Here is a 13,121-nt window from a genome sequence, read left to right as displayed (position 1 = left end):
GGAAAAGTCTATGAGACTCAATCTCCAATTAAGCACAAAAGAAGAGATGGAAGTAGGGCTGTGGCTCAAGTGGTAACGCCCCAGCCTTGAGCAAAAAACTCAAAGCAACACCCCTGCCCCCGGTTCAGGCACCAGAGCCAGCACGCACGCATGCACGCACGCACGCACGCACGCACAAAGTAGTTAATACTTAATACATTCTCCATTTTTGCTGAAATAATGCTTTGCTAAACTGTCTCCAAGATGAATTATATGAATTTGGCCAAGAAATGTAAAGGTCAAAGGGTTAATATACAGGAAGTAGTTACAATGCCTATTTGTGCATCTTTCTTCTGCTTTTAAACTATCCCATAACACCAGTAAGTTTTCTCTCTTCACATTATGGTCTGTAGTCATCTGATTTTGCACGGCCCTTGAACAATTATAGAGAAAAATTTTCAGTAGATCTTCATTTCAAAAACCTATATACAACTGTTTTCATCGTTCTATTTTCCATTTAGTCAAAACATTTTATCAAGGGCCAAATTAAAAAAAAAATCTAGAAACCTAACATTTGTTATTCTGCAAGGTATTCAAGACACTTAGGCACCTTTTTTTTTTTTTTTTTAACATTTATGAGACTCTTTGGAGACAATGCCTATTAAAAAGTGAAAAATAGAAAATCTGGTTAAAATGTCATTTGCTGCCTAAAAAGACATAATATATACATAAATACATAAACACACATCCAACCAGCCAGTAGGAGAATTGCAATTAATAATCCTTTCCTCGGTCGCCACTATCAATTATTTTTAAATGTACATTTAAACCTTCTTTCTGGTTTATTACAAATAAATACACTTCCATTCTTTAAGGATCCAACATACTTCAAGAGAAAAATCTTATTAAGAGACATTACTTCATAAACTCGCTGTTGCATGAAGAAAAGTTAGGTCAACATTTAATTTCAAGGACAAAATTTTAAATTCCACTGTGGTGTTAATCCGGCAGCTCAGGAAACTAAAACTACAAGAGGCCGCGGTCGAGTTAAAGGGGCATGGAGAGACATGCTGACACTCGCAGTGTTCCCTCCCGGTTCTGTCACTTCTCAGAAGCCTCGCTCCTTGGCATGAGACAGCCCCTGTGGCCTGGCCTGGAATCCTAGCTGCTCAGGAGGCTGAGATCTGAGAAAAGTCCTTCAAGTCAACCCCAGGAGAACAAACCCGAGATGCTCATCCTCCACTTACACAGTGAAAAGCCAAAACTGAAAAGATTAGCTCAAGAGGTAGAGTGCCAGTACTACATAAGCTCTTAAACAGCCTCGCGTTGAATGACCCTTGTATTACGTCACTGGCACGGCGTTTCGAGCTCAGGGCCAGCTTTTGGCTGGGACTCTCCGGCCCGGGCTGGTCTGGAGGCCCAGCCCCGAGTCAGCCTGAGTAGCTAGGATGACGGCCACCGGCATCTGCCAATGATCCTGCCGTGAGACCCTGCTCATGCTTGAAGTGTTTGTGCATGTTCTTCACACCAGCGCACTGGAGGGGACAGGGACAAGGCGGTGGCGGGAGCGCGCCCACCCAGTGTCACCTCCGGTGACACGCAGGCCTCCTGGCTCAGTGGCTGTAACAAAATACCTGACACAACCAAGATCAAGGAACTAATTTATTTTTTCACGTTAAAAAAAAAAATCCAGACAGTGCCTTACTGCACGGCCCCGCCGGCTCACCTGCTCCGCTCCACGCGCCCGCCTGGGCACATCTGAGTCTTGAGTTTTCAGTCCCTGGTCTGTGGCTCCACGGACTCAGGACCCGCAGCAAGCCGAGACATGACACACAACAGGGGGGAGAGACTTGTACGGGACAAAAAGAATTAAGCAGGGACCAAGGGCCAGGGCCAAACCGGCACACCCACACCTACACACCCATAGAAGTTTCTAGAACCATGACCAGCTGCTGGAGCTCAGATTCTAACCCCACCTATAACCCAGGCTTTCTAGAACACATGCTCGTGTCTGAGCATCGCTACGGGAAGGAGGCTTTCCCACATTTCTTACGGAACTTTCCCACGGTGACTGCATGGCCGAGCTGGCTCTCCTGCCCTCGTCTACCGCGAGCGCGAGTGCGCACGAGGCTTGCCCACATGCTCATGCACACCGCCCTCCCCGGCAGGCCACACGCAGGCTTTCCTGTGAGCAGGAGAAGGTTCCGGAAGGCTCACGGGCCGGCCTGCTCGGTGCTGTGTGTGCGCTCGTGGCGGCGCAGGTGGCTCTTGTGGAAGAAGTCCTTCCCGCACTGGGAGCACACGCACGGCTTGTGCTCGCTGTGTGTGCGCTCGTGGCGGCGCAGGTCCCCGAGGGAGAAGAAGGCCTTGCCGCACTGGTTGCAGGAGAAGGGCTTCTCGCCGGTGTGGATGCGGATGTGCACCTTGATGTAGCTGGCCGAGCTGAAGGCCTTGCCGCACTGCTTGCACACGAAGGGCTTCTCGCCCGTGTGCGTCTGCTCGTGCTTGCGGAAGTCGCTCCAGGCCGAGAAGGCCTTCCCGCACTGGTTGCAGATGAAGGGCCGCTCGCCGGTGTGCGTGCGCTCGTGCCGCTGAGCGTCGCTCAGGGAGAAGAAGCCCTTCCCACACTGCTTGCACACGAAGGGCTTCTCCCCTGTGTGGATCCGCTCGTGGACCTTCACGTAGCTCTTGGAGCTGAAGGCCTTCCCGCACAGCTTGCACACGAAGCTCTTCTCGGCGTTGTGCGTGAGCATGTGGCGGCGCAGGTGGCTCACGTAGAAGAAGCCGATGCCGCACTGCTTGCACACGAAGGGCTTCTCCTCCGTGTGCGTGCGCTCGTGCACCTTGATGTAGCTGGCCGAGCTGAAGCACTTGCCGCAGTACTTGCAGATGAAGGGCTTGTCGCCGCTGTGCGTCTGCTCGTGGCGCTGCACGTCCCGGGTGGAGGCGAAGGCCTTCCCGCACTGCTTGCACTCGTAAGGCTTCTCCCCACTGTGCGTGCGCTCATGCTTACGCACGTCGCTCCACGAGTAGAAGGCCTTCCCACACTGCTTGCACGCACAGGGCTTCACCCCGCTGTGCGTGCGCTCGTGAGACTTGACCACCCGCAGGGAGTAGAAGGCCTTCCCACACTGCTTACACTCGAAAGGCTTCTCCCCCGTGTGGATGCGCTCGTGCGCGATGCACGAGGTGGACTGGCTGAAGGTCTTGCCGCAGTGCTTGCACACGTAGGGCCGCACGCCCATGTGGATGCGCTCGTGTCTCTGGAGGTAGATGGGGGAGCTGAAGCCCTTGCCGCACTGCTCACACACGTAGCTCTTCTCCCCGCTGTGCGCGTGCACGTGCTTCTGCAGGTGGTTCAGGTAGAAGAAGCCCTTCCCACACTGCTGGCACACGTACGGCTTCTCCCCGAAGTGCGTCCGCTCGTGGATCTTGATGTAGCTGGAGGAGCTGAACGCCTTCCCACAGTACCTGCACACAAATGGCTTGGCGCCCGTGTGCGTCTGCTCGTGGCGCTGCACATCCCGCAGAGACAGGAAGTCCTTCCCGCACAGCTTGCAGATGCACAGGTTCTCGCCCGTGTGGATGCGCTCGTGCATCTTGAAGTAGCTGGCTGAGCTGAAGCCCTTGCCGCACTCCTTGCACATGTAGGGCTTCTCCCCTGCGGGAGCCCTCTCGGGCACCTCTACTGAACTGGCCGGGCCGAAGGCTGCCTCGTACTCCTTGTACGCATGTGCGGCTTCGCCATAGCCCTGAGGCGCGTACGGATTCTGCCCGGCAGCACTGGCAAAGGGCACACTCATCGAGGAAGGGTCCACAAGGACTTCCGTGTACTCACAGGCCTCGCCCGTGTCCGCGTCCACGTCCGCGTCCACTGCAGTGGGCATCTGTGTGTCGCCTGCGTCCGAGGCAGAGGCGCTGATGAAGATGTCTTCAAAGGGAATCACTTCTTTATGCTCAGAGAGTCCCTCTACCACTTCATTTCTGGAAAGAAGCAGGTGTTGGTGTTTGGTAGTTAGATCACTCACCCGAGGGGAACAAATTTTATTCCCTCAGAACTTTTTCAATCACGAAGATGTGATGGGAACAGGTTGGGCATTAGGATAACACTCCAGCCCTGGCTGCCACTCCAAACGCAAAGCAGGACGAGCATTCTCCATGCTCACGGGCGCAAGTGAGGCCAACAATATCCCCCTCCCCACGCGCCATGCATGCCCACGCCCTGGAGTAATGGCTCATAACATTCTTGAATATTCTGCGTACATGGAATAGTCTATATTAAAATATCAGAAATGACCACCATGCTAGGGTTGCTGTTTTCAGACATGGATATGTTCTTTTACTTTTTTTTTTTTTTTTGGGGGGGGGGGGGGGGGAGGTAGGTTGTGAAGCTTGGCCTGGGCGCTGTCCCTCAGCTCTTCAGCTCAAGGTGAGTGCTCTACCACTTGAGCCACAGTGCCACTTCCGGTTTTCTAGTGCTTTATTGGAGATAAGAGTCTCATGGACTTTCCTGCCTGGACTAGCTTTAAACTGCGATCCTCAGGGCTGGGAAGGTGGCTCAGTGGTAGAGCGCTTGCCTTGCATGCCTGAGGCCCTGGGTTCAATTCCTCAGCACCACATAAGCAAAAAGAAAAACAAAAGCTGGAAGTGGCGCTGTGGCTCAAGTGGTAGAATGCCCGCCTTGAGCTGAAGAGCTGAGGGACAGCGCCCAGGCCCAGAGTTCAGGCCCCATAACCGGCCCCCCCCCCAAAAAAATAAATAAATAAACTGCGATCCTCAGATCTCAGCCTCCTGAGTAGCTAGGATTACAGGTGTGAGCCACTAGCGCCTGGCTCATTCTTCTATTTTTACTATTTTTTTTTGCCAGTCCTGGGGCTTGAACTCAGGGCTTGGGTACTGTCCGAATGTCTTTTGCTCAAAGCTAGCAGTCTGATGCTTGAAACACAGCTACATTTAGTGGAGATGAAAAGTCTCAGGGTAGGGGCTGGGATGGTGGCTCAGTGACAAGAGTACTTGCCTTGCATGCATGAGTCCCTGGGTTCGATTCCTCAGCACCACATAAACAAAAAGAAAAAAGCCGGAAGTGGCACTGTGGCTCAAGTGATAGAGCGCTAGCCTTGAGCTGAAGAGCTGAGGGACAGCGCCCAGGCCCAGAGTTCAGGCCCCATGACCGGACCGCTCTTCCCCCCCCCCCCAAAAAAAGAAGAAAAGTCTCAGGGTAGCCGGGCGCCGGTGGCTCAGACCTGTAATCCTCAGGAGGCTGAGACCTGAAGATCGTGGTTCAAAGCTAGCCTGGGCAGGAAAGTCCATGAAACTCTCCATCTCCAATAAACACTCAGAAAACGGGAAGTGGTGCTGTGGCTCAAGTGGTAGAGCGCTAACCTTGAGCTGAAGAGCTGAGGGACAGCACTCTAGGCCTAAAGTTCAAACGCCACAACTGACAAAAAAAAAAAAAAAAAAAAAAGAAAGGAAGAAAAGTCTCAGGGTCTTTCTTTTTTTTTTGGGCCCGGTCGTGGGGCCTGAACTCTGGGCCTGGGCGCTGTCCCTCAGCTCTTCAGCTCAAGGTTAGCGCTCTACCACTTGAACCACAGCGCCACTTCCGGCTTTTTCCTTTTTGCTTATGTGGTACTGAGGAATCAAAACCAGGGCCTCAGGTATGCAAGGCCGCCGTCTACCACTGAGCCACCTTCCCAGCCCCAAGTCTCAGGGTCTTTCATGGGCAGGGTGGCTTCAAACTAGAACCCTCAGATCTCAGCCTTGGCAGCCAGGAGCCACGTAGTGAACCACCAGTGCTTTTAGGAGAACCGAGTCCAGTCCATTTGAACTTGAGCCTATTAACATGGTCTTGTTCTTAAATTCTACTAGGACTTTGATTCTCTGATTCTCATGAGTAAAAATTACCTTAACTCCATGGCAGGATTTTTGTACTCCTCTTCCATGTTCTGGTCTTCTTGTGTTTTTCCTAAAATGCAGTCCCAGAAAAACACGATCAATATTACATAAAGAAACGACTAGGTTCTAGACAGGCTCCAGACTCCGTTTACAGCAGCAGGGATGAGCCAGGTGCCAGGCCCTCATCTGGCAGGGGAGGGGGAGGTCCTTACCCACGGAGGCCAGGTTGCGGAAAGTCTCGCCCATCACGCTCCTGTACAGCTTCTGCTGGGCAGGGTCCAGCAGGGCCCACTCCTCCAGGGTGAAGTTGACAAACACATCATCGAAGGTCACAGACTCCTGAAAGTTCACAAGGGCATTTCAAGGAGGAAGGGTGAGATCACAGAACTGCAGATATAGACATACTTTCTAGATGTTACCATGTGGCTAAAGCACCTGCTGTCCACACTGCAGATACACAATGCTCAGTGCTGCAAAGAAAGTTATCATCACTTGTTCTGAGATAGCATTCCTGGAAATGCTCCAGCACAAAGTTGGATATTGGCTGGCATCTGGAAAGTTCTGTGAGACAGACTTCACTAGACAAATTAAGAAGTGTGACTGGATGGTCCTGGTGTATGTGAACATGCTATTTCCTCAGACTAAGGTTCCTGCAGACCAAAGCTCAAGAGTGTGTAGACTCACAAGGGAGTGCACAGCCCTGTACAGTGCTAGCTACTGGAGGCTGATGTCTGAGAAACCTGGGTTTTTGTTTTGGGGATTTTTTCTGGTTGGTCGTGGGATGTTCTCCCTGTATTCTTCAGCTCCACGATTGGAGCCACAGCACCACTTCCGGTTTTCTAGTGGTTTATTGGAGATAAGAGTGTCACGGACTTTCCTGCCCGGGCTGGCTTTGAACCAAGATCCTCAGAGCTCAGCCTCCTGAGTAGCTAGGATGATAGGCATGATCCACCGGCACCTGACTGAAACCTGGGTTTTAGACATTTTTTTCTTTCATCATAGCCAGGCCAGAAAGTCCATCTCCAAAACAACCAGCCAATAGCCAGGCTGATGGCATGGCTAAAGCAACAAGGTACCAGTTCAGCAAGTACAGACCCCAAGATGTGTGAGATATAAAACTCCTCATCAAGCCATGTGGCTCATGCCTGTAATCCTACTTAGGAGGCTGAGATCTGAGGATCACGGGTCAAAGGTAGCCCAGCAAGATAGCCCTACGACCAACCAAAAAACAAAAACAAAAAAAAAAACCACCCAGAAGTGGTACTGTGGCTCAAGAGGTAGAGCACTAGCATTGAGCACAAAGCAGCTCAGGGACAGAGTCCAGGTCCTGAGTTGAAGCCCACAACTGACCCAATTTTTTTTTTAAAGGGAAGTAGAGGTGCAGCAGTCTTTAAGGAAGCTCTGTGACACAACCCAGGTCAGGAACAGAATAAAGAGAAAGAGACAGCCATCCTGGAAGATCCCTCCCTGGGAAGGTCTCCCTTCTCTCAAGGGGGACTCTGGCCACCCCTACTACAGGAAGCCTCCAATGCCCTACTAGAATGGCCTGCCATTCATCTGGGTCAAAACAAAAGGAATTAGCTAGGTGCTGGTGGCTCACATATGTCATCCTAGCTATACAGGAAACTAAGATCTGAGGACTGCGGTTCAAAGCCTGCCCATGCAGAAAAAGTCCGTGAGACTCTCATCTCCAATTAACCACCAGATAGCCAGAAGTGGCTCTGTGGTTCAAGTGATAAAGAGCTCACCATGAGCTGTGAAGAGATCAGGAACAGCACCTAGGCCCAGAGTTTAAGCCCTTGACAAACAATAATAAAAAACAAAAATACAAAGGCCCGGTGCTGGTGGCTCACGCATACATATAATCCTAACTACTCAGAAGGCTAGGATCTGAGAATCACGGTTTAAAGCCAGCTCAGACAAGAAAGTCTGTGAGACTCTTATCTCCAATAAACCACTAGAAAATCCTAAGTGGTGCTGTGGTTCAAGCGGTAGAACGTTCATCTTAAGCTGAAGAGCTGAGGGATAGCGCCCAAGCCTAGAGTTCAAGCCCCACAGCCCACAAAAAATAGGGAGGGGAGGAATTAACCATTAGGGTTGGCTGCACAGCTCAGGTGGTAGAGCACCACCAATGAGCAAGAGTGCCAGACACCAAGTTCAAGTCCCAGTCTTGGACAAAAATGATGATGATATAATAAAATTGGGTATGACCCTCTGCAAGTCAGACCTAACTGCAGCCCTTCCTGAACACAGACTGTGAATGGTCCCACTTATCATCTACAAAATGGGGAAGGAAAGAAAGCAGGGCATTCCACAGTGAGCCAGAAGGAAGCCAGAAGGAAATGTGGGCCCCTGCCATGGGGGACGGCTGCCCACAAAGTACAACAGCCACAGCTAGAACTCTGACCCTAGGACAAGGAACAAGGGCCGCCATGTCTACAATTCCTGAAACTCCACGCCCATGCTTCTGTAAGCAGGGTTTCTGAACCCACAGGCAGTCTTCTGTAAAATGGGGTCATTGAGCCAAGAGCTGGTGTCATTTCACCTGTAATCCCAGCCTTTCGGGAGGCTGAGATCTGAAATTCAGGGTTCAAAGGCATCTGGGGCAGCAAAGTCCATGAGAGTCTTTTCTCCAATAACCAACAGAAAGGTGCAATTGGAGCTGTGGCTCTAAGGGTAGAACACTAACCTTGAATGAAAAAGCTCAGGGGCAGTGACTTCAAGGCCTAGAATCAGCACCAAAAACCAAACAAAAAACCCTTGTGAGAGTCCTTTCATAAGGGCCAGGTGCCTCTCAGGCTATGGTCAATGGAGTGTCTTGGCCCAGGAATAGCTTCCCTCTGAAACAAGCCACTGGGCATGCTCCCTGGGCTCCTGTCACAACTCAGGACCAAAAGTGCCCCCTCTAGTGGAAACAAACAAGGAAAGAAACATCTTGGTAAGGGCTGGCAGGCTGACTGCACCCACAGGCCTCCTAGCTCCTGTTAGCCCTGCTGACATTTATGGGACAGACTGAGGTCCTCTCTTCCAGAACAACAAAGGCCATAAGTGATAACAGCCGCCCCTCCCCCCATTAAAAAATTATCCCCAGGTTTGGATTACCTGAAAACATTCCAAATGACAATAGCCCAACACCGCTTCCCATCACGCAGGGCGCAGCCGGGACTCTGGTAGTCTGGTACTGACTACCACCTGCATTCCACCAAGAGGCCGCAAGTCCCAGAACCAACCATATTCAAAGACCCGAGGTTCAACTCAACTCTCAAGGATTGGTAAGGCGCAGGCCATTTCTCTTTAATGACTTGCTTGTCCATCCAGGGGCTGGTGAGCAAGCAAGGGAGGCAACTCACCTGCGACAAATCCAACAGATTGTCGGAGAGCGGAGGCAAAGATTCTTCCTGCAGCAAAGGAAGGGGGAGAAGGCAGGTTAGGGCAGGCTGTGGGCGCTGGCCGCTCCTCCAGCCAGCCAGCCACAAGGAAGCGATAGTGGATCAAGTGCACACTGAGTAAATTCCTTCTGTCCAGTGGAAGCCAAAGGGCACCTGTTCCCGTGAGCCACAGGACCCCGACTTCTTTCCCAGAGGACTGAGACAGACCCTGGTGCCCAAGGCGTTCCTGGGTGTGGTGTGGTGTGGTGCAAGGAGTTGCTTACTTTGCCCTGGGAAGGGCAACACGCGACGCTGCGGGGCTCTCTCCACCCTCCTCCAAGCCCCCAGCCCCGCACCCACCCCTACAGGTGCCAAGCACTGCAGTGGCTTTGATGTGGCTGTGAGGACCCAGCGGCAGTGGCTCCCACACCTTTGTCAACATGGGCACCCCAGGTCTACATGGGGCTCTGTCAGCCCATGGGGCCATAGCAGACGCATTACTTCGTGCGTCGGCAGGAGTCCCAGCACAAGTCCTCCTTTCTCTCACTGTCCAATGACAACTCCGCGCTCTTTTGTGATTGGCCTTGCAAAAGACACTAAGTTCCTCATTTGTTTTTAAAACACTACCTACAATCAGGGGAGCCAATGGGGAGCCTGAGCATCACCCCATCTGACATCACCTTTCAGGAACACTGAATTCTACCCACGAGGAACAGTTAAGGCCTTGCGGTGTGTCCAGTAAATGTCACGTCTCTCTTCAGGACTTAGGAAAGACCCAATTTGTACCAAAGAAAATAGAACTGGTCAGGATAGGGTTCGCTAGCCAGCTGGGTGGCGGCATTTCATTGCACCCTCTGGAAAAAGGACTCCTGAGGGCATCTCAAGTTTTTACCCATAAGATCTTCCCAACTGAGGCAATGACCACCATGGCCTCAGAAAAGCTGCTTGCCTCCATTCAGATCATTTGGCACATGCTGCCAGGAAGACCCAGGGACTGCTGCAGCGGGGGTCAGCCATCAGCCTTGGATCCCACGCAGGGATTATTCTCCAGGGGTAATGAGGCCTATCTTACCTTTCCAATCAACTGGGAGGGAAGGTGCTCTTTAGCCTAACCTCCTTGATGTGGATTATGCTCATGGAAACACCTAGATGTCCAGATCTATAATAACAATAATAATGATGATGATAGAAAACAATGCCAAAAGATGGTAGCTCCGGTGCAGGTTTTCAGTTACAGTGACCTTGGGACTGGCCAGAGCCACTGTGGGGCAGGCTGCTGTATACAGGTCAGTGCGGTAGGCCCAGGTACTCACACACCTATCTTGATCCGCTCCATACACTGACCCAACAAGGAGATTTCTTGGTAAGTCTGCTTTTACCAACTAGAAGGGCCTTAGATCTATTCACAGCTAGTGCTGGAAGCACAGGTGTATACTTGAAGGAAAAATGTTACTTTCATATTACCATAGGAAAGGTCATGAATTACATATAATTCAAGCCTCTAGTCTAGTAGACAAGGTGGATGCTATGTATGGGTGCTGGGGTTCCTTTAAAAACAAGTTCCTGAAATGGCTGTGGTCACTTTAAGCCTCTGGTCTAGTCCCCTTGCTTTGGACCACACCTGCTGCGCTCCTTACTGACTTCATCAGGTGCCAGGTCACACTCCTACAGGGCTTTCAGCCTGTGCCGAAGGGCCTGAAGTCTTCCTAAATGACATCCATCCTGTGGGACAACAGTTCAGACAGCTGGTAACAGCCCCCCCCCCCTCCTAGGGATAGAACAGGACCAGAGACTGGCTCCCAGATAGATGAGAAGGTCACATCTTCAGCCCCATCTCACCACCAAAATCGTTACAACCCGGGTGGGGCTAGCTCAGGCCTGTCACCCTAGCTACCCAGGTGGCTGAGATCTGAAGATAAGAGGTCAATGCCAGCCTGGGCAGGAAAGTCTGAGAGACTCTTATCTCCACTTAACTACCTAGAGAAGCCGGAAGTGGAGCTGTGGTTCAACTGTTAAAGAGTATTAGCCTTGAGCAAAAAAACTAAGGTTCAGTGCCCAGGCACTGAGTTCAAGCTCCAGAGTTTAGTTACAAGCAAAATAAACTCCAGCCCTATCTGCACCTCCCCCGCAAGGTACGGGGATCCTGTTTCTCCGAAGTTGGGGCAGGTTAACTGTAAGGAATGAATGCTGAAACCAAACCCATCTCCAAGCCTCCCCAACCCATGGGTTCTATCTCCTCCCTAGTACCTCCACGGTCACTCCTCCTTGGGGGTAATTAGTGATCAGTTTTCTGTTAGGACGTCTCTTCCTAGGGGTAGAAAAACTGCGGGTCAGTTCTAACCAAGCGGAGGCCCCGGCGAGGCGGAAGCCGGGCCTCGGCGCCACAAACCCCTGCGGATGCTTTCGCGCATAAGCGCTGCATCTCATACATATAATTACATCCGAGGGCAGGCGACCGGCGCAGATCCTTTCCAAAAATCTGCTTAGTCACCGGCCCGTCCTCTCCCAGGGATCAGCCCACTTCCAGGCCCGCGAGCCCCTCCCCTGCCCCCGGGAGGCCGGGGGAGGGGGGGACTGACATTTTCTGCACTGCGGGGTCTGCTCCGGAGCCGCCGGGCCCCCGGAATGGTGGGTTTTCCCAGCCAACCCTTAAGCCTGCGGGGCGCCGGCGGCTCACGCCTGTCATCCCCAAGTGCTCAGGAGACCAGATCCGAGCCCGGCAGGGAGGGCCCCGACGGGCGGGGCGGGGTGCGCGGCGGTGAAGCCCGGGGACCTTTTCCTTTTCTTCGTGAGTCGTCGGTGAACCGCCGAAAAGCAGCGAGTGGAGCCCTGGCGCAAGGGGCCGAACACCAGCCTGGAGCGGGAAGGCGCGGAGGCGGCGCCCAGGCCGCGAGTTCGAGCCCCAGGCCCCGCGCACGGCCCTTCTGCGTCTGCGGTTCCACCCTGGGTGGGATCGCGCCGCCCCCAGAAGCTGGGGTGGCATCTGGGGGACGGCTGGGGGGTCCCCACGCTGGGGCGGGGCCCCCAGGTCGCGGGGGGCCCCACGCTGGGGGGTCCCCCACACACGCTGGGGGGTCCCCCAAGGTCGCGGAGATCTCCGCGCTGGGGGGTCCCCCAAGGTCGCGGGGGTCCCCACACACGCTGGGGGGTCCCCCAAGGTCGCGGGGGTCCCCACGCTGGGGGGTCCCTCAGGTCAGGGCGGGCCGCAGGCGCTCGGCCGGGCCTCCCCGCGCCGCCCGGCCCCGCCGCGCCGCGGCACCGGGGCCCCGGCCTCCCGCCCGCAGGCCGCGCCGGCTCCGGGCCCCGAGCTCCCGCCCGCAGGCCGCGCCGGCTCCGGGCCCCGATTCCCGAGCTCCCGCCCGCAGGCCGCCCCCGCTCCGGGCCCCGCAGGCCGCCCCCGCTCCGGGCCCCGCAGGCCGCCAGCCGCGCGGGCCGCGAGCCCGGGCTGCGGAAGCCCCGGCCGGCGCCCAGCGCAGCCGCTTCCGGCCGGCTCCAACGGCCAAGCTTGCCGCACTCTGGGCGCCGCCGGACCCTGCACTCACCATGTCGTCAGTCCGGGTGTCCCAGCGCCCTCCCAACGGGGCCCCCCGCGAGCCTTTCACCTCAAACCACCACGGAAATCGAGCCGACCGGGGAGGCCGCGCGACCACCGTCGTCGGGACGAGAAAATGGCGGCGGCCGAAGGGAAGATCCACCCACGTGGGACCGCCCCTTCCTCTTACAGGCGGCGCCGATTGGACGGGGTTACAGGATCGTTGCTTCCTCTGATTGGCTTCTGCGGTATGAGTGACAGGCGAGGCGCCCCGCCCCCGCACTTCCGGACGGAGAAGAGGGAAGTGACACCCTTTACGCCCATGGCCACCCCCTCACCCCCGCGCGCCT

At 54.1% G+C, this 13,121-nt stretch overlaps 1 protein-coding gene across 2 annotated transcripts; it reads right to left on the bottom strand.

The window, feature by feature from the left end:
• Positions 1–211: 211 nt before the first annotated feature.
• Positions 212–12,910, bottom strand: LOC122100250 (zinc finger protein 14-like). 2 transcript variants are annotated; one of them, XM_042670582.1, is made up of 5 exons: positions 12,782–12,910; positions 9,222–9,269; positions 6,084–6,210; positions 5,881–5,941; positions 212–3,963 (listed from the first exon to the last, which is right to left on the bottom strand). In XM_042670582.1, exons 1-5 carry the CDS (start codon positions 12,782–12,784, stop codon positions 2,193–2,195), a joined length of 2,010 nt encoding a protein of 669 aa, XP_042526516.1. In that variant the 5' UTR covers positions 12,785–12,910; the 3' UTR covers positions 212–2,192. The 2 variants fall into 2 exon arrangements, with proteins under 2 accessions (XP_042526516.1, XP_042526517.1); XM_042670583.1 differs by lacking the exon at positions 212–3,963 and having other exon boundaries at positions 5,877–5,941.
• Positions 12,911–13,121: the final 211 nt, after the last annotated feature.

This window comes from Dipodomys spectabilis, unplaced genomic scaffold (assembly GCF_019054845.1).
Source record: "Dipodomys spectabilis isolate Male_0828 unplaced genomic scaffold, ASM1905484v1 ptg000573l, whole genome shotgun sequence".
NCBI classification, from domain to species: domain Eukaryota; kingdom Metazoa; phylum Chordata; class Mammalia; order Rodentia; family Heteromyidae; genus Dipodomys; species Dipodomys spectabilis.
This window is presented reverse-complemented; position numbering and strand designations above follow the sequence as displayed.

Bases quoted from the DNA above. Each gene is read 5' to 3' on its own strand.
- LOC122100250 (XM_042670582.1), bottom strand. The intron at 6,211-9,221 runs GTGAGTTGCCTC...GTGAACTTTCAG, and splicing joins ATCTGTTGGATTTGTCGCAG to GAGTCTGTGACCTTCGATGA. The intron at 3,964-5,880 runs GTAATTTTTACT...GCTTCTTTCCAG, and splicing joins AATCCTGCCATGGAGTTAAG to AAATGAAGTGGTAGAGGGAC.